The sequence below is a fragment of the Hyaena hyaena genome, unplaced genomic scaffold (assembly GCF_003009895.1).
Source record: "Hyaena hyaena isolate Hyena2069 unplaced genomic scaffold, ASM300989v1 scaffold_4, whole genome shotgun sequence".
In the NCBI taxonomy this organism is placed as follows: Eukaryota; Metazoa; Chordata; class Mammalia; order Carnivora; family Hyaenidae; genus Hyaena; species Hyaena hyaena.
This window is the reverse complement of record NW_024080636.1, coordinates 7,786,078-7,811,731: the sequence shown is the minus strand read 5'-3', so window position 1 is coordinate 7,811,731 and position 25,654 is coordinate 7,786,078. Positions and strand designations below refer to the sequence as shown.

The 25,654-nt window shown below is 63.9% G+C and overlaps 1 protein-coding gene across 2 annotated transcripts in view; it reads right to left on the bottom strand.

The window, feature by feature from the left end:
• TAFA5 (TAFA chemokine like family member 5) overlaps positions 1 to 25,654 on the bottom strand; it is a 174,670-nt gene that overhangs the window by 4,144 nt on the left and 144,872 nt on the right. For both annotated transcript variants that reach the window (XM_039235238.1, XM_039235248.1), the window contains exon 3: positions 16,510 to 16,637. In XM_039235238.1, coding sequence (XP_039091169.1) covers positions 16,510 to 16,637 — 128 coding nt within the window. The remainder of the gene's footprint in view (positions 1 to 16,509; positions 16,638 to 25,654) is intronic.

Below are 25,654 nucleotides of genomic sequence, written 5' to 3'. Positions count from 1 at the left end.
GTCTGTCCATGCAGACTTCAGCGGACCAACCGACATCAACTGTTGCGCGGCGGCTGTGCCCTGTGCTGCCCGCCTGGCGGTGCCAGAGGCCCCGGCAGCCGGCGGTGCCCCGTCCTCCTCCACGTTGCTTGGCCACGGGCCTCTCTCCCCGGCCTCCCGAGCCCCGCCCCTGGGCCGACAGACACCCAGCACGGCGGAGCCTCTGTCCCCACCACGTGCCTGACCCCCAGGGACGGAGGGGCAGCCTGACCCCCACAGTCCCGGGCCACAGCTGGTGGTGGCTGCCACCGCCTCCCTAGGCCTGGTGACAGGGACCGAGCCGCGCTGACGGGCCCACTGGCCCTGGGGTGGGGGTGGGGCAGCGTTTCCAGCCCAGGAACCTCACCGGGGGCCACAGCTCAAGGAGAAGCCGCCGTGGGGGCCTCTGCCCGCGGCAGGACTTGCTGGGCCGGGGGCAGCTTCTCTGGCCTGCGGGTCCCTTCCCCTGGGACCCTCCCTTCTGTCACACCCTGAGGTTGGCCGGCCCACCCAGGGGACCCCGAGGGAGCCCGCCCTGGCCGGCTGGCCCTCCCTGGGGACGGGCAGCTGCGCTCCAGCGACATGGGCTCCCACCCGCTCAGGGACACGTGGAGCCAGTGCGCCCCGGGCTTGGAGGGACCAAGAGGCTCGGACGCCCTGGGGGCCCCCCTCCCCTGCACATCGACGGGGCACCGAGGTCAGCGGGGGCAGGGGGCCTGCAGCCGGGCCCCCCGCCCTGCGGAAGGGTCCCGTGTGGGCGGTTCCTGTGCTCAGCGGACACCCCACCCTGGGGTGCCTCGGCGCCGGGGCAGCCTGCGGCCCGGGATGGCGCTGTGGTGCCAGGGCCTGGTTCGGGGGGCGCTTCCCCCACCCCGGAAAGTTCTCTGCGGTGACGGGCAGGACTTGGACACTAGAGAGCATCGTTTAGAAAACAGGACAGAACTTTCTGGGCCGTGAGTCCAAGGAGTGGTGCTTTCTGTTCCGGTTGAAAGCTTGTCTGACGTGAGGTCAAGCGCCCTTTCCCGGAAGAGGCCCTGCTGCACGGCCGTGTTGGCAGCTCGCACACCGGCCTCCGCGGGACAGACCCTGTGACGGACCCCGTGACGGACCCTGTGACGGACCCTGTGACAGACCCTGTGACGGACCCTGTGACGGACCCCGTGACAGACCCTGTGACGGACCCTGTGACAGACCCTGTGATGGACCCTGTGACGGACCCTGTGACGGACCCTGTGACAGACCCTGTGGGCTTTTCCAGCGGGAAGTCCTGCTCGCGGCGCAGGCTCTGGTCCCTGACGGGCACCCCTCCCTTTGGTGAGCAAGGGGGCATCGTCCCCACCTTGGCGCCGGTGTGAGGACCACCTCCGAGGCTACGCTGGGCCGGGGCCCCGGGGCAGGTGGGCTGATGTTCCTGCCGCCCGGGCCCCCCCGATGGGCTTCCTGCTTCAGGGGAGCCCCATGAATCACGCCAGGCCCACAGACGCAGCTTCCCGGGAGCCTCACAAATCTCCCTTCAGTGGAGATCAAGCAACACGCCTCTGTCTCAGGCCTGGAGCCCAAAGTCCCACCGAGGCTTGGAGGGCGAAGACCAGGGGCCACCCTGCCCGGGCTTGGGGGGGGCGTGGCCCCCGCCTTCCCGCATCCTTGGGGGGACTCCTCTTCCTCCACCTCCAGAGGGGGCGGCCGGCAGCCCCCCCCCCACCCCTGCAGGAACGCCTGTGACCCCACGCGCCCCCAGACCATCCCCGTCTCACGGCTCCTGCTTCAAATCACATCTGCAAAGTGCCCCTTGGCTTCTAAGGCCACGTTCCAGCCCCGGAGCAGGACGTGGACATGCGTGGGGACCGTGGATGGGCTCCTCACAACAGTCACTAATTCCAGAAAGAAGCCTCCTTCCCTGAGCCGTCAGGAGGCCCCACGGCAGAGGGCCTCCCACAGGAGAGGCTGGACGAGAGGCCGGGCCCCTGCTGGTGCACGGCTGACCCTCAGGGCAGGTGTGGGGGGGTCAGCGCAGCTGCCCCGACCAGCATGGGGTCCACCTCTCCACCACCCTCTGGGCCTTCCCCCACAGCGTCCTCTCTGCCCCACGTCCGGTCATCGGGCTCCACAGGATGAGGCTTGTGGGCTCGTGTGCGGAATGTCCGAGACGCCTGACCCTGTGGGGGAGGGCACGACCCTTTGCAGAGGGGCCCCGCTGCAGACACGCAAGCTGTGTCACCCCTCCTGACCCCTGCCGTCGGGCTGGCCACAAACACGGATGTCACACGGGTAAGCGGCCGACGGCTCCAGCCAGGCGGGGGAGAGCCGGCTGGCGGCGACTGTGCAGCCCTTCTGTGTGACGAGGCAGAGCCCGGGGGCCGCTGGGGCGGGTGGTGCCGGGGCCCCGCCTGGGAAGGTGTGTGCTTCTCCTTAGCTTCTACAGCGAGAGCCCGACGGAGTCCCGGGCTGAGAGCTGAGAGCTGCAGGAACCTGATTCATCGCCCAGCTAAACTGCGTGGCTTCTCTCTCCGGAATGTAAGACCTTTTTGGATCTGATACGGAAGAATTACATTTCTTTCTTTACAATGACTTATTTCCTTCCTTTGCCTCACAGCCATTTTTCTTGGGGTACGTCTCTCTGGAGAAGTTTCTAGAAAGTCTGGTCCAGGCTGGATCCCAGCTCAGAGGGGCTTTCGGGAGCTGACTCGGTAGATAACTGTCTGCTATTTCTATTGAGCGGCCACTTCTACAGCAAAACCACGTTTTCTCCTCCTTGGGGAGGGCAGCCACGAATCACGAGGGCCCCCGGTTTGGGGTCACGGACACCATGGACACTAACATCTGGGTTTAACACGAAGACCAGGGCAGCTGGGGAGGGAGACCTCGGTCAAAGGAGAGGGTGGGGAGGAGGGTTTTGTGCCTTCGAGGCAGAGTCACACCTGAGTCTCGGGCTCTGACCCCACATTTGTTCACCAGCCCCTTAGTGAGCGACCAGCCGCTGTGCCCAGAAATCCCAGGGCTGCCTGACCGGGAGCCTTCCCAGACCCTGGGGCCACCCTCAGCTTTTCTGTGATGAGGACCCCATTTTACTTTATTTATTTATTTTTTAACGTTTTATTTATCTCTGAGAGAGAGAGGGGGGCGGGGGCAGCATGAGCAGGGGAGGGAGAGAGAGAGAGGGAGACACAGAATCTGAAATAGGCTCCAGGCTCTGAGCTGTCAGCACACAGCCCGACGCGGGGCTTGAACCCACGAACCGTGAGATCATGACCTGTGCCGAAGTCGGACACTGAGCCACCCAGGCGCCCAAATCAAATGCACTCTTAATGATTAAGCCATTTCTAATGACCTGAGTCATTATGGCTCCTTCTCCTCCATGAACAGACATTAAGTCACTCTTCCCTTACTCAGCATGTGCTCCCGCCCCTCAGCCTCTATTAATTTAGCCAGAGGCAACAAAGCTGTTTACTATGACACAGCGATTATTTTTCACAATATATGCAGCATATTAAATAACGTGCTGTGGATTTTGGGTTCGATTTTCTAACCACGCTCACTGGAGTGACTTCTATTTAACTCCACACATTTATCGGTTTCAACAGTCACCACTCTTGATTTCTAGTTTCTTCCATTGGCTTGAGATAATCTTTTATTCACATTTTCAGGGAAGCTTTGTGGGTGGTACACTTTCTAAATCCTCTCAAATTTAAAACTGTCTTCTTTAGTCCCTTGTTCAAAAAAACAACTCCAAGTAGGGTTGAATTCTAGTGTGTGTGTGTGTTTTTTTAAATGTTTCTTTATTCTTGAGAGAGACTGAGCACGAGCAGGGGAGGGGCAGAGAGAGAGGGAGACACAGAATCGGAAGCAGCTCCAGGCTCCGAGCTGTCAGCACAGCGCCCGACGCGTGGGATTCGAACCCACGGACCACGAGATCATGACCTGAGCCGAAGTCGGACGCCTGATGAGCTGCCCAGGCGCCCCGAAGTCGGACTGAATTCTAAAGTGACAGTATGTCTCTGTCAGATCCCTGGTGGCGATCCTTTCTTTCCTTTGGGTTCAGAGGGCGGCTGGTCTGTGCCTTCGGAGGCTCTGTGCACCCCTGTCCTCTTGACTTAATTTTATTTCCCCGGTTTAACCTGCATCGGTGTGGGGCGGCCGTCTCTCGTCCCTTCTATGCAAACGCACGGCCGTGGGGTGTGTGGTCCTGAAGCTTCCGTCTTGCTTGTAGCTGGGGGCTTCCTTTCCAGTCCCACTGTCGTCCTAATCTGATGCTTCCTCCTTTCCTGGTCACGGTGGCTTCCCCTCCGGAGCGCCCCGCTTCGCAGGTTGGGAACGTGCCCCCCGCCCTCCACACCTACTCTGCCTCCATCCCTCGGCTCTCTCCTCCGAGCTGCTCCTCGGCCGAAGACGGCCCCGCGTCACGGCGTCCGCTTTCCGCAGGGACGTTTCCTTCACTCGCGGCTCCCGACACCTTTCTCCATCCCCCCCACGCGCCTCCAGTTCGCCCAGCGCCTCCTTGCCCCAGGCCGTCCTTCCCTGTGGCTCGTGGCTTCTCTGTGGCTCGTGGCTCCCGGGTCACAGAAGGCCCAAGGCTTCATGCGTCTGACACGCACCAGCAGACGTGGTCCAGAAGCCCCTCTGTCCCGGAGGGCACTGTCTCCAGAGCACAGCCTGCCTCTAATTCTCTGTAACGTGCTCCTTTCCACAGTGTGCGTTTCCCCACGGGCTCCCGTCTGAACTTTGGCTCTGATGGTGTTTTAAATCCCTTTACACACAGGGAGGCCCAGCCCGGCCTGGAATGAGCCAAAGGCCCAGTGGCAAGGAAGCCTCCGTCCTGCCTCTGGGTGCGGGGTGTGGGGGCCCCACCGTTCTAGGCTGGCCTGGAAGGTCTCCCCGCACAGAGACCCAGTCCCCACGTGACCCCCAACAGGCTCTCAGCTGGGGGACGTGGCTCCCAGGGGCCTATCCCGCTTGGGGGGTCAGTGCCTCGGCTGGAGAGCTTTCTGAACGTCGAGCGGAGGGACGCACAGGCCCCCGGGTCTCCTGCCCGCAGGAGGCCCTTCCTGCTCGCTCTGCCCCTCTCGGTGAAGCTCACGTCTGCCCAGCGCCTCCTGTCCTGCCCGCCGCTGGGAGTCCACCCCTGCAGCACGGCCGACGCGAGAGCTCCCGCTGGCCGGCCGCACCCCTGCCGGCTGGTTTCCTGGTCAGGGCAGCCGGGTCTGGGCCCCGAGGGCGAGCCCGGGCGCGATGTGGAAGTCGCAGGTTCCCTCTGCATTTTGGGAGGTCCTCCTCAGAGCTGGGGCTCAGACGGTAAAGCGGGGGGATGTGTCAAGAAGGGGGCCCCCATCCGCGTGCGACACGCCCACGGGGATGCTGCCTGACTCAGCACGTCTCTCTCTTTTCTTTGAGTCAGGATGCGATGGCCAGTTGTTCTTATGTCCAAAAATAAGTGAAACTGGAAGTTAGGCAGGGGCCACACAGCTGGCTCAACAAGTGTGACGCCATATTAATCCAGAAGCCAACCGGGCACCACATTAATCCAGAAAGCCCACTAGGGACCATATTAATCCAGAAAGCCATGGCCGCCACATTAATCCAGAAAGCCCCCAGCTGCCATATTAATCCAGAAAGCCTATCGGGCACTATAGTAATCCAGAAAGCCCCGGCTGGTTCTTCACACACTTGGAGGAAGGATCAGACCATTCCTCTCTCCTCCAAATTTCGCAGAAACTCCTTCCCTCACGGTGTGGATGGTGGTGGTTATGAGGAAGAGGGAAGCAACTCATCCGGTCCTATGAGAACCTGAAGCCTCACGGGCAGAGACTACAGACAGAGACACAGCCAAACTTCACACAAAACCAAGAGATGCGGCAACACGGCCAGCAGCCTGGGGCTTCCTGCTACGCGACGCCCACTACCAGACGGGCAGGGGCTTCCCAGAAGGGGCCGCGGGTATGGCTTCTTCCTGGTGACGCAGTCACTGGGGATGTGAGCACGCCAGAATATTCTGGAAGGTGCCACACAAGGAAAACAGCAACATGTATACCCACACCGACTCCCCGGTTTTTCATAAACCATTCTCTCCCTTTCCCACTGCTCCAGGGACCTGTGAGGTCAGCCTGGGGTGCACGCTTACCCCATCCCACGGATGAGGAAACTGAGGCTACCCACGTGTGCACTAGAACTATCGCCATGTGGACAGGGTGGGGAGGGGGCACGAGCTCACACAGAAAGTGGGGACAGCCGCCTGAGAGGGGGGGCTTGTCACAGAGCAGGTGGGGTCCCAGAGGGGGCGCGGCAGGTGGGGTCACACACAGCGCCTGGCGGGGCCAAGCTCGGTGCTCCGGCTCGAGAAGCCGTGAGGGAGGACGGGTGCCAGGAGCCAGCGATGGCGGCGCTGGACCCACCACCCAGGACCCACGTCGTCCAGTACATGCTCGGGTCTAATGGGGAGCGTGACTTGGGTTGTGACAGAAGTCCTTCCGTTTCATTTGTAAAGACTGACCTTCAATGAGCGTCTATATGTCACATGCCGTGTGTTCCCCGTGTGGCGCGCAGACGCAGCCGGGGAGGGGTCGGCCGGCGGAGGCCCGGCCGCACCGCTGGGCCGGGATCGACAGCCCCCCCACCCGGGGTGTGCAGAGGACAGGGCGTGAAATCACAGCAACAGAGGCAGGTGCAGCGTGACCAGAGCGGGCGGAGGGGCCGGCCGGCGAGGACGGAACTCACAGGGCGTGGGGCAGGGAAGGCGTCTTGCCCTGGAGGTTTGTGCGGTGTGCACACTGACCAACTTCTTCCTTATGTGATCTTACTTTTCACAGCACTGCCGAGAGGGGCCGGGTCTACCTCTGTCCTTTACAAAGAAATGAAGCCCTAAGCAATGTCATTTGGAAGATCATAAGGACGTATTCAACCAGCAGGAAAAAAAACATGTTTTGAATCCCTTGGCCCGTGTGTCCGCACAGTAAGCTCAGGAAAGCCGGGGCCGGAAGACAGAATCGACTCAAACAGCCCCAACCAGGAACTCAGGGTCACTCTGAACTTGATCAATCCTTATCAAACACTCACTGTTGACAAGGGGGCCGCTTCATGCTCACGGGGACCCCCTTGACTTCCAGGACAGCGGGAGCGCTCTGGGGGCCACGGCCCGGCAGGTGGACAGCCCACGGCCGGTGGGGTGGGCAGCGTGGCGGCAGACCCCCCAGACTGGTTGGGGTAGGGGGCACATACCATGTCTGAGGCAGGGTCCCCACCTTGGGATTTGGGACCATACGACCTTCTCAGACCTGGGAGTCCCAGGCATCAGGCTGAGCGCTGGGACACGGGAGCCTGGCCAGTGCCTTCGGGTGGCGGGTATAGTCTCCCATTTATTCAGCAGACACTTTTGACCCCACGTCTAAGTGATGGCCACCTGTGTGAGCCCACATGGTGCCGCAAGGCTTCCTCCCTGCATCGAGCATCCAACATGGCGCCAGGAAGGATGGGGGTGGGGACAGAGCTGGGGAGGGGAGGGGGGACACCCATCCTGTGACCCAGCTGCCCCTGCAGGGACCGCAGAACTGAGCCGCCCAGACCTTGCGCTGGGCCCGGCCCGACCCTGATGCAGGTGGCTCGGCAGGCTGAACCTCTGTGGCGTCAGGGACACCCCAACCCTGTGGTTTCTCCACTGGGCACGTTCCCCCCCAATTCAACCATTTGCCAATTATGTATTTAAAACAATTCAAAGAACAATTGCATTAAGGACAATCGAGACTAATGCAGCACCGTTACCATCACCGTAAGCAGCTCCCGGCACGTAATGTCCCCCTTTACACACTCGGCCACAAGCGCTCACGGGAATAATGCGGGCTTGGTCAAACCCATGTTTTGTTTCTAGGCTCATTTCTGCTGAGAAAATGAAGAATGTCACAGCTCACGATACTGCCTGGTGCCGCACGGGCCATATACGCTTTTTGTTTACACACAGAATCTATTAAAACGTCCAGCTATTACTGTGGTGATGAATAGCAGTGATTCAGAGAACACAAAATGGATCGCAGACAGGGATCAGAGTAAGGACTCGGTATTTTTCATTGTTCGTGCGGCAGAAAGAATTAGCTGGGTGCGGGCACTGACTTACTCTGGGGGAGTCGCGCCGTCCGCTCCGCCTCCCTGGACACTAATCCTGGAAACCAGACAAAGGCCCTTTGTCCGGCTAGGATGTCGTATTCACGGAGATGCTCCCCGAGGGGCAGGTGAGAGGGGCTGGTTTCGGTCGAGTCTCCCTGAATCTCCGCCCTCCTCCCCTCGCTCCTCCGGGCGGCCACACCCCATCATGAGCCCAAATGCCTTCCTCCCCGGCTCGCCGCCGCCAGGCCGCGTGTGCTGCCCGGGCTCCAGTGGACCCGCCGCAAACACCATTCAAATTCCACACACCCAGCAGACAGCGGCCTCTCAGCCCTGCGGGAGGGGCCGCTCAGCCCCGGACCGCACAGCACGGCTGGCCCCTCTGTCCCCCGATCCTGGCAGGCGGCAGGGGAGGCCCTGAGCCACAGACCACTGCGCAGAGCCCAGCACGAGCCCAGCAGGGACGACGGGGGTCCGGGAGGAGGCAGAGCCCAGGCGCAGCGGCTGGGGCTGGGTGGTCGGGAGCGCTCATCACAGGGCAGGAGCCACCGAGGGCTGCCTCCCAGCCGAAGCCCCACCCGCCTCCGCCGTGGGAGGGGAGGCCCTGACCGGATCTGAGGGCACCTCGTCGTGGGCGTGAGGGGCTCTGCCACATGACCCAGCCGCGCGCGTTGCAACCCAAATCTCCAGCTGAAAATCCTGTTTGTCCATTAGAGGCAAATCCATTATCCCTCTTGTACTCAGGCCAAGATGTGTAAGAGCGTTTGTACGAGTGGTTCGAGTATTTGCGGACTCCCTCGCTGGGACCCGCCGTGGCTGAGGCGGTGCAAGCTGGGCCGGGGGTCATCCCGCGGGCCCCTCGTCTCGTGCGCTCTGATTAGCAGCTTCCTAGAGCCCCAGGCTCGTCTTCTGCACCTGTTCTCTGGTCCCCACTCCCCCCATGGCCTTCTCACCTGCATCCCAAACCCGGGGGCAGGGGCCCAAGGGAGACGCAGCCCAATCTGCTCTTCAGGCAGCTGGGTCAACACACAGCCCAAGTCCCCTCTGACACCACAGTCTGTTCCGGGTGCCTTCCCAGGAGGCTGTGGGCCCTGAGCTGGGGCGGCTCAGAGGGTTCCCAGGGTGGATTTCTCTGAACCAGAGGCCAGCCTGGGGCACTGTGCAGGAGGAAGCCCAGTCTACACGGACAGGTGCCCTGGGAGGGGAAAGTGCAGATGAGCAGCCGGCAGAGGCTAGGCACGCGGGGCCGGGGGTGGGGGAGTGAGGGGGGCACTCGGCGGGGGGCCGGGGACACCTGCTGGCAGGCTGACGGAGACCCGCAGATCTGCAGGGACCACCGTCTCCCTCCCCCCCAGCAGACAAGGGAAAGAGCTGCCGCAAGGCAGCCAGTTGTGGCCTCGGGCCAGCAGAGCCGCACGCCGCCTCGCTCGGGGCCCAGAGTCATTTTTCTTTTATTGGTTTTCAGAATGAGCAGCGGAACGGCAGCTGAGGCCCCGTTCGCTAATAACAGCTTCTAATTGCTGGGATGGCTCATTCAGGATCAGAGACAAACGAGAGGCCCCCGAACGCCTCCGCGAGGCCCCGAGCTCCTGGACGGGGTGGGGGGGGTGGGGAGAGCCCCGCCTGCGGGGGCTCACAGCTGCCGGACGGTCTACAGAGCCGGAAGCCAGGGGCTCACGAAAGGCAGCGAGTCCCCTCAGGGCGGGGACAGAGCCTGGGTTCCACGCCCGGGGCGGGGGCTGGCCTGGAGCGGGCACAGAGGAGCACTCAGAACACACCGGCCTGTGCGGCGGGAGGCCGGCCAGGCGGGGCGAGCAGGCCTTCGGCTGCCGGGAGCGCCAGGCTGGGGCCACCGCGTCTGCGGGAAGTGACGACTGGGTGCATTGTTCCCAGAAGTCCTAGAGCTCAGGGGCGAAGGAGCCCCGGGCTGCCCTGAGCGCAGAGGGACAGGCGGAGGCCTCCCAGGGGACAGAAAGCAGGGTGCGCACAGCCCCCAACATCAGCAAGGCTGAAGGAATTCCTAGTGACCCTGCCTGGACGCCTCTGGACTTCCCTCCACGCCCACGGCCGCCACCCTCCCCGCCGGGGCCTCCAAACCGCCCACAGGGACGTGGGGCCTGCCTGTGCGGGCCGGGCAGCGGTCCTGGCTTCTACGGGGTCATCAGGCCAGAAGCACGAGTCCATCCTGACACCTGCCCCTCCCCACCCCTCCCTGCACCACCGCTGTCGCTGTGTCCCCTCTCAAACACTGGGGACCCACCCGGTCCCCTCCTCTCCAGCTGGGACCACAGCGTCTCATCTGGAACCCTCTCCCGGACATTGTGACCTCGAGCTGTGGCCCAGCCAGCCTCACAAAGACATAGGTCACCGTCCCTCCTGAAGTTGTCCCTGTGGTCCCCAGTGCACCTCGAAAGGACTCCGGCATCTTCCATGTCCCCTGGGGCTCTGCCTCCCTCTTGGAGACGAGCCGGCCCCTCAGCTGTCTCTGGAACGGGCTGCAGGCGCCGGTGTGGACCGCTCTCCCCCACCGTCTCTGTCCCCTCCCTGGGCAGCCGCGCCCGAGGCCCCACGTGAGGGGGCACGGAGAGTCCCGCTGGCGGGAGGCTCCCTCCCTGAACCCGGGGAACACTCCTGTCGGGAATCCGGGGCCAGGAGGCTCCCTCCGGCAATGGGCCCTGGAGTCCAGGTCCAGGGCTCCCTCCCGGACTCGGGGGACGTGCTGTCGCCTAGGGGTGGCTTCGAGCCACGGGACGCAGCAGCAGAGGCCGCTTCCAAGTCCCGTGTGACCATCTTCCCCTCTGGGTTTGGGCAGGGCCCCCTGCCCGCCCCGCGCTGACTCACCCCTCCTCCGTGAGCACTCTCCCTCGGCAACCCGCGCCTTGGAGCTCTGGGAATTCCTTTCTTTCAGTATTTCTTTGATAATCTTATCTCCGTTTTTCTCTATTTTTGCCCCGTGTATTCTTCCTACCTCCTGAACTGATCTCTAGTTTTCCTACTTCTCTTAAAGAATCGACGCTACAGCTTTGTGGGACTCCGCCATTCCGCTAGAGGGTTAACTATCTGCTCTTCACACACACACTCATGCCGGTATATGTGTACACAAATGCACACGCGTGTGCGACCACAAATGTACACATGCTTACATGCGCATCTTATACATATTTTATACCTCCGTCCTCATAAAAATTATACATATATTCCCCAAAAGTGCCTTTTACCTCCTTAGCGTCCAACTCAGCATCTTAAATCCTTCATGACTCTTTTTTTAAGTGTTAGCACAGAGCCCGATGCGGGGCTCGAACCCACACATCGTGAGATCATGACCTGAGCCGAAGTTGGACGCCCAACCAACCGAGCCACCCAGGTGCCCCTTAAATCCACCATGAGTCTTGTCACAAATCTGGGGTGCGGGAGCACAGGGGTGACAGCTCACCTCTGGGTGGAGCGAGGCTGGTCGGCAGGGTCCCTGCACAGGGCAGCATGGCGGAGGCGGGGCCGTCACACCTCCCACCGGGGGCTCAGGCCCCCCACCCCCCCGGGAGGAAGAACAGAGGCTGGGGACAGGGCTGCACTCATGTGCCTCCTCCTGACGCTTCCCCACCCTCCACTCCCACGGCCGCCCCCCGGTTCTGGGTGCGGCCGAAGGCCCCACGGCCTCCAGGACGCCTGCTCTCAGGCCGGGGGTTCGCGGCCCCTGCGCTCCCGCTGGGGCACCGGCCCTACGCTTCCCCCACGATGGCAAGTGTGGCCTGTGGACCCGACGGGCAGAGGCTGGGCTTCCCACGAGGGTCCTCAGGCCCCAAACCACAGCGACACCCCGTCTCCACCTTGGGTTTGGGAAGTTAGTGGGTGGGATGGGACCCTCACCCACCCAAAGTTCATGCCCACCTGGGACCTTGGAAAGTAACATTTTTGGAAATGGAGTCATTTTAGACATAATAAGTAAGCTCGTGAGACAGAATCATTGTTAATCTGGGATGGGCCTGGACGGGGCGGCCGCGTGTTCCCTAGGGAACCACTGGCTCCCATGGGCACGGAGCCACGTGGCGATGTGGGCACACGGCCAGGGCGCCTGGAGCCCCAGACGCTGAACGAGGCTGACGGACCTTCCCTCGGACCCTCTGGAGAAGACTCGCCTCAACATCTCACCTCTGGTCCCCAGAGCCCAGTAAGAATAAGCTGCAGAGATCACTTCTGGGGACTGCAGGGGACTTATGGGGGGGGTTCCTCCAGGGAGACAGCGCTCCAGGAGCTGAGGGGCCAGTGCTTCTCAGGACCTGGGTCTTCAGGAAGCCCCTCAACACCTGGGGGCTCCCCAGGCATGGAGCCCCGTGGGGCCATCTGCTGTGGGGCCGGGCGGGGGGGCCTGGGGTCTCCCCTGCAGCCCCTCCTCCACGGCGCCCTCCTTCTGTCTCCTCCCCCCCCCAACATATGCCTTTCTCCTTTGTGTGTCCCTGTCACTTTAAGGGGCATCCAGACGGCATAAACGGGAAGCATGTGTGTTCTGTTTGTTTTTTTTTTTTAACTGGGAGCCCGGAGCCAGCTTTTGCTGAGTTCCTAAGGACGGCCCTTGTACAATTCTCAGCACAAGTGTGAGGAGAGTGTGCTGGGGTCTGAGGTCCACTGTTTGGGGTCCATTGTTCGGGGGTCCAGGGTGTGGGGCCCCCAGCTTGCAGGAGGCTGAGGCAGCATCTCTGGGCCAAGTGGGTCGTCTGGACAAGACATCCTCACATCCTGAGGACGGTGCAGACGGGCAGTGGCCCCCACCCCGTCCCACGCTGGCCCGCACGGCCCCCACCCTGCCCCACACTAGCTCGCTCAGCCCCACCCTGTCCCACGCTGGCCCGCACGGCCGGACAAGGACTCTGTGGACAGATGCTCAGCGCCGCGGGAGGTGTTAAGGGGCAGGACTCAACAGGAGTCAAAGACAGCCGCCCCCGCCCCCCCCCCCCCCCCGCTCGTCTGCTCTGTGACTTGGTCTGTACTGAGCGCTGACCTCCGGACGGTCGGCAGGCTGGGCCGGGCCGCCGGGCGTCCCCTCCCAGGGTCTAACAGAGGCGCCCGGATGCTGGGTGCACCCCTGACTGCCAGCAGTCAGGGAACAGCTGGGCAGGACGCGCACATCTGGGCTCAGACGAGCTCAGGCAGCGGCCGCCGGGCCTCGTCTCAGAGCCGGCCCTCGGGAGGTGTGGTTTGGGGGAAGCGAGTTTCCACGAAACCCACGCTCCTGAGCAGAACGGGACCCACACTCCCGTAACCGGGCGCTCGTGCCGCACAGAACTCAAGTGTGGTGCCCGACGGCTGGCTCGGAAACGGGCTCCATCCAGCTGCTCTGCTCTGGTCCCGGAGGCGGACCGCCGCGCACGACGACCCCTGGCAGCGCGTGCGGGTTACGGGTGCAGCAGAGAGAATACCGCCTCCGCCTCCCTAGCGCCAGGAACAGCTGCAGCTCGCGGCCTCCGCGGCTACCACGGAGAGAGGCAGCCTCCCGGGTCACCTTTCCCGGTGCAGGCCGACGTCCACGGGCAGGCGGAGCATCGGAGGCCGGGACCACCCCGGGACCCCGGGCGGGACAGCCCTGTCACACCTGGTGACCCTGTGTGCCCGTCACTAAGCGCCATTCTCCCTCCCGGCACGGGAGTCTCTGGTTTTACTCTATTTCCTCTAACTTCTTCTAAATGCTGGTCCTGATCCAGTGAATTAATTTCCTGACCCACTAATGGGGTGAGGACCTGCCCTTTGAGAAGCGGCTCTAGGAAATGCAAACACCAGCACGTGCCTGGGGCTCCTCTGGAAATGGGGTGATTAACTCATCGCACATGCGGTCGGGGCCCTGAGCGAGGGCCGCTCGCAGGCGGGGGGGGGGGCAGGTCGTGAACAGCACAGCCTCACGGAGGCGTGAGGTGAGACGTGGAGGGGGGCAGCGCCCCGGACGCGCTGTAGCCGCTAGGTTGTAATTGGCTGTCACACGGCCAGGCAATCACCAGGTCCTTTGGAGCCCATCTCCCGGCAAAGTCATTCGCGATGGAATGGGATGCCCCAGAGCGCTAACTGCACACCTAGAAGAGACTGGAGATGTGACCTAGAAGACGGGGTTACACCTCCAGTTATATGCTGCGTGGGTCCAGCGCTCAAGCGAACTTTTCAGAAAGCTTTGCAAACAGGTCACCACAGTCCAGGCTCTGCAGATGCCTAGGAAGACCCTGGCCCGCCCGCTCCTTCCCACGGCAGGAAGCGGGAGCGCCGGCCGGCCCCGGGCATAGGACAGACGTCACCGCCCTCCGCCGCCACCGCCCTCCGCCACACGCACCCACCCCACAGAGGGGAGCACACGTGTCCCTCCTGCACCTGGACCAGCAGGTGCCCACCCCCCCCTCTGCCCCGGGCAGGCTCCTTGGGGAATGGGCAGGTCGGAGAATCTGTCTTCTGAGCTGGAAGACACATGGGCCCATGCTGAGCCACACCCAGCTTTCGAGGGGGGAAGACCCAGTAGACCGAAAGGCCACCTCCATGGGGCTACTGGTCACAGGACTGCTGACCACGGGGCTGCCGGCTGTGGTTTTCGCGGCAGTAGGATCAAGGTGACGGTCCCGTGAGGCCCTGGGATGGGCCTCACGGGGAGGAACGCACTGAGGAAGGGCGCTGCCGCAGGGCTGCAGGGTGGGGAGGGCAGAGCACAAGGGGTGGGGGACGATCCAGGAGCCTGAATTCGCCCGGGGAACCGGCCTCAATTCGACTGCTGGACCGCCTCCTTGGAAGGGTCTGCTCCCAGCGCCAGGAGAGGAGGCCTGAGCCCACGGCCACGGCCCGGGGCCACTCGGTGGTGGGCAGTCTGGAGCCTCCCGCCAGGCCTCCCCTCCTCTCTGTGATCACACGAAAGATCCCATCAAGCAGTGTCTCCTGCACACAGGGCTGCCCTGGGCCGTGCTGGGAAGCCACACACTGACCCCTCGGTCCCCACGGATGGACAGTGGCCCTGGCCAGCCAGGGTCTGCATGTCTCCAGGTCTCTGCCATTCAGGAATGGCGTACAGACGGGGACCCTAGAATGACAGGCCGCTGCCTCGATGCCCCTGGAGCTGGTGGCCACACATCAGAAGCCCCCAGGTGCCCTCAGAGCCTCAGGCGGGTGGCAGGTAATGAGCTTGGCTTGACGAGTGTGGGGACAGGGTGGCCCACTCCTGGGTGGAACACAGAGGAACAAGGGCACGGAAGGGCACGAGCGGCTGCCACGGGGAAGGCTCACCCTGGCCGCCCTGATGGTTTCGGCTGACAGCCGCCCTCGGCCGGTGCCCCCCCCCCCCCAGCCCACGCTGCTCCCCGCCAAGCCCACGCTGCCACTAAGGGCGAACTGCCTACTTCCCACCAACAGGTGGCCGGTGCTCACATGCGCCCCTGAGGGGCCTGCAGGGAATGGGCTCCACCCCAGGCCAGCGGGCAGGCAGGGAGGAAGAGCGGCGAGTTTTCCTCTGGCCCAGCTCCCGAGGGGTGCGCCCTGCACCTTCCTGAGAAGACCCGGACCCCAGCTGGGCTTTCCGGATCCTTCCCCAAGGACCCCACACCTCCCCGACTCAACATTCCTGGGGCCCTGGGGCAGGAATCGCGGCCGGATCACAAACCACCTCAGTCCTCAGTTTCTAGGTGGAGCTCACGAGGAAGGGGGCTGGGGAGAGAATGGGCCGCGGGCAGCAGGGGCCACTGCCTTGCAGGCCCCGACCCGGAGCCGCGGGGGCCGAACTGGCAGACACAGGTGGACACTGAGGAACTTACCTTTGGAAAAGGGACCCCAGGGAGGGTCCCAGGACCCCTTTCCCGCCCCTCCGGCCCTCCCCTCCCCCCTCCCTGGAACAGCAGTCACAGGGACAGGGCTGGCCCCGGCGCCTGGAAAGGAAGGTCTGCAGTGTGCCCTCTCAGTGGAGGGGGGAGGTACTGGGGAGGGACGGGGGCGCCCTCGGGGGTTTTCAGGGTCTCTGTGGAGTGGCCACCGTGTGGTGCCCCGGGCAGGAGCGGACCTTGAGGGCCATCACCGGTCCCCAGTCGATCCCTCTGCGGAGCCCTGACCTGTCCTCTGGGAGTTCCAAGCATGCTCGTGCCCCAGAATTGAGAGGTCATCACTAACCACCGCTTGTGTGTGGGCCCTGAGCTACCTTCTTGGTGGTTCTGTCCAGGTCCCAGGCCGCTACACTGTCCGTGACAGCCTGAGGGAGCAGGGACAGCCCAGGGACGGACTGACGGGAGCCCAGAGAACGAGGCGGGTGCGGAGGGTAGGCGGTGAGGCTGGGGCCTCTCCAGGCCAGGAAGCCGCTGTCCCCGTCATCACTGGCGTGGGGCCCGCCTCCCCGCGAAGACCCAGTGCCTGAGCCCCCCACCCACCCACCGTGTCCCAGAGCGCGGGCCGCGTACGCACCGTGGTGGTCTTTATCCGCCCCCCCGGCTGCGTGCACGTCCAGCCTGACCGGTTGATCAGCAGGTCACAGCCTTCGCCCTCCAGACACGGGAGCATGTCACACCACTGCTTCGTCCTGATGATCCGAGCTGCGGGAGACAAGACGGCGGTCAGCAGGGCCCACCCGGGGCAGCGCCGGCGGCCTGACCCCGCCCCCAGGCATCGTGCATGGGGCGGGAAGGCCTGGTGGGCGGAGCCTGGGCCTCTGCTCCTCCCGGGCCCCCCCATTTAGTGCTGCTTCCTGGGCCCGGCTCTGCCGCCAGCCCCAGGAAGCAGTAACGGGGTGCTGAGGACAGTTGCAAGGAGCAGCCACGGGCTTCTCCTGGGGTGACTAGGCCGTTCCCTCCTTCAAAGCCGGCACAGCACACGCCTCCAGCGCGGCACACCTGGCCCAGGTAAAGGATGGGGACGTTGGGGGGGCTCAGGAGGTGGGTGGCCAATGCTGACATCAGACCCATTCACTGGCAGGTCTCTCAGTGACCACAGCCCCTCCGTGGTCCCCCGAAAATGCGGGGCTGCCCTGAGCCCCTGTCATCAGGTCAGGGTGCAGGTAAGTGACGGGGCCAGGTAGACCTCCGGTGGCCACTGAGCCCGGACCAACCTCTTCCAGGCAGAGAGGGCCGCATCTCTCCCAGGCGGGAGGTACCCACCATCCTGAGCCTGTGGGCCTGGGGGCCCCTCTGATGGGAAGCCCTAGAAGCAGGGGCTGCCCACCAAGTGACGACTGTCTTCACGTGACCCTCACCCAAGGACCTGAGCAGAACTGGCTATGTTCTCACCCAGGACAAAGTCCTTCCAGACGCATGCACGGCTGACTGGCCGCACTTTTACAGAAACGGGATCTGCACAAAGCAGAGGGGCCTCCAGCTGCACAGGCTGGGCGTTCAGACCAGATGCCCATCGTGGGCCAGATGCTACCTCGGCTCACGCGCACACTTCCAGCCGCAGCCTGCGCCCCAGCTCTGGTCCCACTGTCAGAGAGCCCACGGCCTGGGATCGCCCAGGAAACAGGAGTTCGAGCTGGGTCCAGGCCGAGCGAGCACAGGTGTGTGCGTGTGTCTGCCCTGCGCTCCCCACGCTGCCCTGTCCCCGCAGGGGTGGCGGTAAAATGCCAGGGAGACAGCTTGCCCGGTCAGGGGGCGGGGCCTGGGGCCGTTCCAGGGGTGCAGCTGGCAGTCACCCTGAGACCCACTCCTTCCCAGGCCACACCCTGGACCAGACTGCGCTCCCCATCACAGGGGAAGCCCTAACCCTCTAACCCCCCACGTGGGGGCCCTCAGAGACTGCACTCTTATGGGAGTAATCCAGGTTACGTGCGGTCACGAGGGTGGAGTCCTGGTCCCATAGGACTGGTGCCCGAGTGAAGCAGACACCGAGCCCGCTCGCGCCGTGCCCACGAGGACCATGCCCATGGGGACTGTGCCTACGAGAACCGTACCCACGAGGACCGTGCCCACAAGGATTGTGCCCACGAGGACCATGCCCATGGGGACTGTGCCTACGAGAACCGTACCCACGAGGACTGTGCCCACGAGGATTGTGCCCACGAGGACCATGCCCATGGGGAATGTGCCTACAAGAACCGTACCCACGAGGACCATGCCCACAAGGACACAGCGAGGAGCCGGAGGGGGCTTCTCGCAGAACCTGACCACTGGCGCCTTCATCTCAAACCCCGGCCCCCAGACGTCTGCTGCTGCAGCTGCCCTGTGGGTGGCATTTTGTCACCGCAGCCTGTGACTTGAGGAACACCCACCCCTCGGACGCACTTCTCATCCAGCTGGAAAGTCAGCGTGGAAAACACGGAGCTGAGACAGCGCGGCTCCCAGGGCAGGCTGGGGACACCCTGGACTCCGCTCACCACGTCCCCAGCACCGTCTCCGGGATGAGCAGCTGCCATCGCCGCACAGGCCGCCGTTCCGGGCCGGCCCCTCAGGGGAGAAGCTGCGTGCGGGCGGGCGGAGCCCCTGCCAGGCCCGGGCACGCGGGAGCTTGGCGCCTCGCCCAGCACACCCTCCGCGCCGCCCTCCTCCTCAGCCCGTGCCGCATCGCCGTCCCGGGTGCACCGTTTTGTGACGGTAGAAGATGGCCCCAGAGCCTGGCCGGACGCCGGGAAAGGACGCCGTAAGCCCACGGAGCGGCTACGGGATTGAGGCGCGCACACGGCCTGATCCCCGGAAATCCTGCGCGCAGCACCCGAGCCAGGATCCTGACAAGTGGCGGGGGAGCTTCTCTGGGATCAGCCGTGAGGACGGGGAGGAAGGGGCTTAGCGTGGATCAGAGGGGATCCGCATCTGTGCTCCCGTCTGCCTCCCAGAGCCGCACCCCAGGGACGCTGTCATCACGGCTCCCCCGCCGCGCAGGCCTGGGGAGGCCACCCCAGCGCTTGCCCGAGGGTCAGACCCTGAGGGTCTGATGGTGCGAACAAGCGTCTCGGGGATGACGTCCCTTCGGCGGCAAGAGGAGGACGAGGCCGGAGGCACGGAGGCCGCGCGCGCAGGGCCCGCGTCGCCCGGAACGGGGCTGCACAGACAGTGCTGAGGGCCTCCCGGCCGGTGCTGTGGGGGCCTGGCTCTGCCTGCTCCGCCCTGCGCCTCAGCCTCCCTCTCCCGCGCCAGGCCCTCGGCTGACGCCACCTCGCCGCGGTGCCCCCCTGCCCCACGTGGCCCCGTTCACCTTTTGTGAAGCCGCGCAAGGCCACCGGCCCCTCTCTTCCACTCCTCCCTGTCACACGCAGCTCTGCAGGAGGGACCACGCGGCCCCTGCCACGGGGAAGCCCACAGCATGACCACGCGCGAGGTGGTGCCACCGTTGGGAAGGTGGAGGGAGGGGGCAGGACGGGGAGCCAGGTGCCCACGGCCGAGCACACACGCACACGCCTGCTCACCTGACACACGTGCTCATGTTCACACGCATGGGAGCACAGCAGTCACACAAATGCACACACACACACACATAGGCACAGACACACTCGCCTGTGCATTCAGAAGTGCGTGCGTGTGTGCACGCACACACACACACACGTGCGCGTGCGCACTGACACACCGAGCCTCTGACGGCCACCCCAGCCCACGCGGCGGTGCGGCCTGGGCGTGCCGGGAACCAGCCCCGCCTAGGGCGCTGAGGGGAGGCTGCTGAGCACACATGCCCCTCGTCTGCCGCAGCGCTGACCCACCAGCCCGAGCCCACTTCCTGCTGGAGACAGAGGGCAGCACAGCCCTGGCCACCACGTCCCGGGGACAAAGGGACCTTTCATGCCACACGTCACGGTGCCAGTGACGTGGAGGCAGCTCTAGCACAGGGAGGGCACCCTCCAGGGGCTGACAGCCGCAGGAAGCTCCCCGCCCACAGCCCATCAAGCGTCATCAGTGTGTCCCTGGGCCTGTCCCTGCGCCCGGGGAGAGCAGGCTTGTCCAGACTGGGCTGGGGGTCAAAATGGAGCCTCTGATGGGCGTCTGCTCGGCCTTGGGTGGCATCACTTGGTCCACTCAGCCTGTCCCCACCTCGCATGGGTCCCCAGAGATGCCCCCGGGCACCCAGCACTCAGACCTCTACCCCTCAGCCGGTCTTCCCCGTGAACGCGCTTACACGTGCCCACATGCACCCCCAGGGCACCGCGTGGCACTTGGCGGGTGGGGCACAGCGCCCGGGATCACACCACGCACACGTGCGCGCTTGCTTCCCGCCCGAATGCCCCTCTAGGAGCAGTTCACGAGGAGACAGCGTGGCCGGACACGTGCAGTGCTCTGTCCCCTGTCCCCGTCATGCCTGGGTCACCCCCATTTAAGGCAGTGCTGGACAGACACAGCCTGGCAGAGGTGCCGGGAGCCTCTCTCACGAGTGGCCTGGGCAGCTGTGGGTGAAACGCGGGGTCTGCAGGCCTTCACACAACCTGCCCCGACGTGTGAGCAGCGTCCCCAACCTCACGGCCTCAGAGCAGAAGCAGAAGAATGAACGTGGATCGAGCTGGCGGGTGTGCCTTGGTGGCAAGCCCACCTCTGGGGGACCCTCCCCAAACATCTGCCCTGGAAAGATGCCGCAGATTGATGTTTTATGGTTTTTGCCGTCTTGTTTGTGTTCAATTGTAAGTGGCTTCAGATTTTTCTCTGGTTTATAGTCCAGTGAGGACGCCCACCTTGCTGTTGTTCGCATCCCCGCAACATTATAATAAAAACGGTTTAGGTCAATCGTGAGGGGCCCAGGGAAGTAGCTTTTCCGTCAAAGGCGTCTTCAAGTGATTTAAGTGTGGGGAACCCTGGCGAGCTGGTTGGAGAAGGAGTGATCGGAGCTGGTGTGAGAGATGGACTGCCCCGGGCAAGTCCTGGCCTCGCCCAGGGCCTCTGGGCCCAGAGGGGACCAGCCAGGGGCTGCAGAAGGGACCCCAGAAGGTTCCTGTCCCATAGCCCACACCACCCTCGCCCCAGGGCCTGGCTCTCCTGCGGCAGCCCCCTCCGGGGTCTCCCTGCTGAGGCCCCAGCCAGGACATATAGGGATCTGGACGCAGGTGTGTGCTCCGAGCATGGATGGGGGGTAGCCTTTCCTTCCCCACATCCCTCAGGCTCCTCCCCGGCGGAAGCGTCCCCCCTGAGATTCTAATAGATTTCACGTTCGTTGTAGTCACTCGGGAACAGAGCATCTTAGTCGCTGGCAGTGTCATGCAGAAATTAGAGCCAGCCCCAAACTCGATTACTCACTGATCGATCCCTCCCGCCGCTGGGCCCACCCCTCCTCAGGGCCTCGTCAGCGGCTTCTGTCTCCTTCATCCCAAATGACCTGTGAACGGCAGGGTGGGGACTGGCACGGGCGGACGCTGGCTCGTGGTGGTGTCTGCCGTGCCTGGAGGAGGCTCAGTGCGATTCTCCTTTTCGGGAGCACATTCCAGAAGCCTCAAAGACCCAGGAGTCTGGCTGAAAAGTTTTCTCTGCTACTCTACCCCGACTCTCAGCAGATCTAGCTTCCTCAGGCTCAGTAGGCCTCCTCAGCACCACCAGCACCAGCACACAACTACCACCATCACCACCATAGTCATCATCACCACCATCACCATCACCACCACCACCACCACCACTATCACCATCGTCACCATCACCACCCTCACCACCATCATCACCACCACCACCATCATCATTACCATCACCGTCACCACCACCACCACCACCACCATCATCATTACCACCACCACCACCACCACCACCACCACCACCACCATCACCACCATCACCACCACCATCATCATTACCACCACCACCACCACCACCATCACCACCATCATCATTACCACCACCACCACCACCATCACCACCACCATCATTATTACCACCACCACCACCACCACCATCACCACCATCACCATCACCACCATCACCACCATCACCACCATCACCACCATCATCACCATCACCACCATCACCATCACTGACACCGTTAACACCACCACTGTCACCATCACCATCCTCAACTACCGGCAGCTCCTGGTCTGAGCTCGTGTTGTACTGGGCACACCGGCCCCTTCCTTCCAGCCATGCTTCTCGGTGGAGGCACTCAGGAACCTCTTCCAGAAGGTGCGGGTCCTGAGAACCCCCGGAACATGATTGTGAGAAGCTGGGGTTCGTGCCGCACGGTCAACCTGGAGGTGCCTTTCCGTGGCTCCTGTCATTCCAGCACAGACCTCCCTCTTTTTGGATCCGCCCACGTGTCCCCGCCCCATACCCCTCACCCCTGCCTGTGCCCGCAGAGCAGCCTGAGCCGAGACTGACGAGGGCACAGACGCAGGTGCCCTGCATTTCATCCCCAACAGCCTCCCTGGAGGGCAGCTCATCGGGGAAGGCTGCCGGGCTGCGTCCGCACAGACCTCGCACCCGGTTCCTCCTGTCGGCAGAAAACCCTGCAGGGATGCCTATGCAGCTGTGGGAAGCGGGGGCCCGGCTCGGTGCTCCCGGGCTCAGTGGGGCCCGGCTCTGCACCCCCACACCCAGCGGGGGCCCAGCTCAGCACCCCCATGCCTGGCTCGGTGCTCCCGGGCTTGGCGAGGTCCAGCTCTGCACCCCCAGGCCCGGCTTGGTGCTCCTGGGCTCGGCGGGGCCTGCTCTGCACCCCCACACCCAGCGGGGGCCCAGCTCAGCACCCCCAGGCCCGGCTCGGTCCAGCTTGGCACCCCCACACCCCAGCTTGGTGCCCCGAGGCCCAGCGGCAAAGGCCTGCGGGCCCGGGTGAGCATGCAGCCAGCAACTCCTGCGCACCCTGACTCAGCCGCCAAGGGCGTGGGTCCTCCCCAGCATGGGGAGCCTCAGGGCTCGTGGAGGATGGTGAGGAGGCCTGGGAGGTGGGAGGCCCGGGTTCAAGTCTCCACCCTGCTGCCACCCGGACTCCTTGAGCCCTTTGATTCAGCTCCCAGTCAGTCTTCCCAACTCCATCAACAGAGACCACACTGTGCTTGATGCTCTGGGGGGGCCTGGGGTTCCGTTCAGGGCCTGGCGCTCCCGGCTGGTGAGTCCCAATGGTAAGAGGAGGTAAGCCTGCGTCCTCGCCGTCCAGACCGCATCCCCGGGGCCTGACCCTGGAGCCGCTGTGAGGCATTGATGTCCCAGGTCACCCAGACGCCTTGCAGATGCTACGCCACAGCCGTGGCCCCCGGCGTGCCAGCGCGCAGGAAACGTGTCCTGTGCCGGCACGGGCCCCGCCGTGTCGGGCGTGTGGTCCCGCAGAGAGGCAGGTGGGCACGGGGGTGGGTGTGCACCAGCACCTGCTCGTGCCATGGGAGCGGGCGCGTGGCAGACACTGAGGAAGTGCCCAGGCACACAGAGGGGTGAGCCGCAGTCCCCACAGCCCACTTCTCCCGTGGCGGCTGCTTGTCCAAGCAACTTCTGTAACCCCACGTGACCCCAAGACTGACGCTCGGACTTGGCTACTTGGCCCGGACAGCCTGAGAAAGTCCAGCGTCTGGGGCGCGAGTCCTGGCCTCCTTACCTCCGTCCTGCCTCCAGAACCTTCTCCCCTGGGCCTCATCACACGTTCCCTTCACCCGGCCTCCCAGGTCACCCTCTTTCCTGCCCCCCCACCCCGAGTCCAGGCCAGGACATGGTCTGCCAGGCCGTCCTTGGAGAGGCAGCCCCTTGATGCCCTCACCCCCACAAGCAGCCAGCACTGGGACCCACTCTTCTGGGGGTCCCCGTGCACCCCCTCACATCTGCCGCTCTGCGGGGCCCTCAGTCACAACGCTGTGTTACTGGCAGGAATGAGCACGGGTGGGGGCTCAGTGGGGCGCGCTCGCCCCAGGAAGACAAGTGAGCACAGCCCCCCAGCAGCGGTCCCGCTGCCCCCACCTGGGGACCCCCCCCAGTGAAGATCTGCCACAGGGGCGGGGTGGGGAGCTGGGATTCCAGGCGACCAGGCTCGAAGCTCCCTTGGACCTAGTAAGAAGCGGGAGGCCGGGTCATTTGCTGGGGTCATTTACCACCCGGGAGCGTGATGGCACCTCACGCGGCGATCTCTCACGGATCCTCAGAACAGCCTCAGACACCGTCTCCCGAAGCCTGTGTTTCTCTGGAAGGCCCGGGAAACGTTTGTAAATCAGCGCAGACCCCCGAGCACTTGCTCCTGCGAGTGTGGCACCGGCGCCAGCTCCCGGCCACAGCCCCACCCAGGCCAGGAGCACCCACCCTCCGGGCCGCGGCCCTGAAATCCCCCCTGGGAAGACGACCCCCCAGACGCAGGGAAGTGCCACGGGGCTGGGGTGAGCCATACCTGCTGCAGGCCACGGGGAACCCGAGCCCCCGGTAAAGGCCACCACCTGGCTCTCGGGCCAAGGACACTGTCTGGACAAGCACAGAAGGTGAGGCCCCGTGAGGAGCAGAAAGACAAGAAAATGCCATCATGGACCCCTTGCTAATCACAGGGAACTTGGGTTTGTGACCTCATTAAGCCTCGAGGCCTCCTTCAGGAGGGAGCACAGGCCCCTTTCACAGACAGGAATACCGAGCCCTGGAGTTTCCCCCTCCTGCTCCTCTCTCTGCGACCAGGTGAGCGCTGCCCTCCGAAGGGGCCCCCAGCTCACCGTCACCACTCCTGAAGCCCCCAGGAGGCCAGGGTGAGGGGCACTGCTGGTACCCAGGCCCAGACTCTCCTGAGCCCCGCCCCCCGCCCCGCCCCCCAAGCGCTCAAGCAGAAGTCCTACCCGCCACCCCCCTCCCGCCTCCCCCCTCCGCACGGCCCAGCTGCTCTCTGCTGTCCCTGCGGTGGGCTGTGGGGGTCTTCCGATGACCCCGGACCGGGCACTGTGCGGGACCACGCAGCACTCTGCGAAGTCCGCGGGGAGGAATGGCGAGGATGGAGGCGCACAGGACGGGAAGGCCCCTGCCCCCCAGGCCCAGATGGCCATGGCTGCACAGACGCTCAGAGGCACAGTCTGTGCAGGCGTGGGCCCAGCGTGGCGCCGTCTCCCTGGCAACACTGGCCCGGGACTGGGTGATACACCCTGATTTCGCTCCTCACTTCCTTCATTCCTACCCATCAGGGGTCCTCAGGAGGCGGGGGTGAAGGTCAGAGTGGACCCCGGTCGAACCACCTCACCAGAGCCGTGGACACTTCCTATGGTGGTCAAGCTACAGACCACATGTGCACATCTGAGATGAGCAGTGTAGCTGTGCATTTGTGTGTGCAAACACACATGTGATGTTGTACATGCGTGCACACGTGTGTGCATGCATACGTGCCCCTGTGCATACCAAGCACACAGAGGCTGGTGGTGCTGGACACATGCATGCACAAACCGTGCACACACATGTGCAAACATGCAGATGTGCGTACACGTGTGCACACGTGTGTGCGTCCCTGTCTGTGGTGTCTGATTGTTCTGGTCTAGGATCTGAGGCACACGTGACGAGGGAAGCCCGGGGCCAGATACACCTGCCCAGTGGGAAGATGCGGATGCTCCCTCCTCGTTTCCCGGCACAAATACGCTTCAGCACAATCGCTGTGAATGACAGCACGCTGCCAGGGCCCTCGCCCACCCCCCGACCAGAGGAGACGAAGCTATGACCCCGAGGGACGGCATCCGGCTGCTGGCAGCGGGTGTGGACTGTAAGCCCAGCGGCGAGCCCGCTCCCGG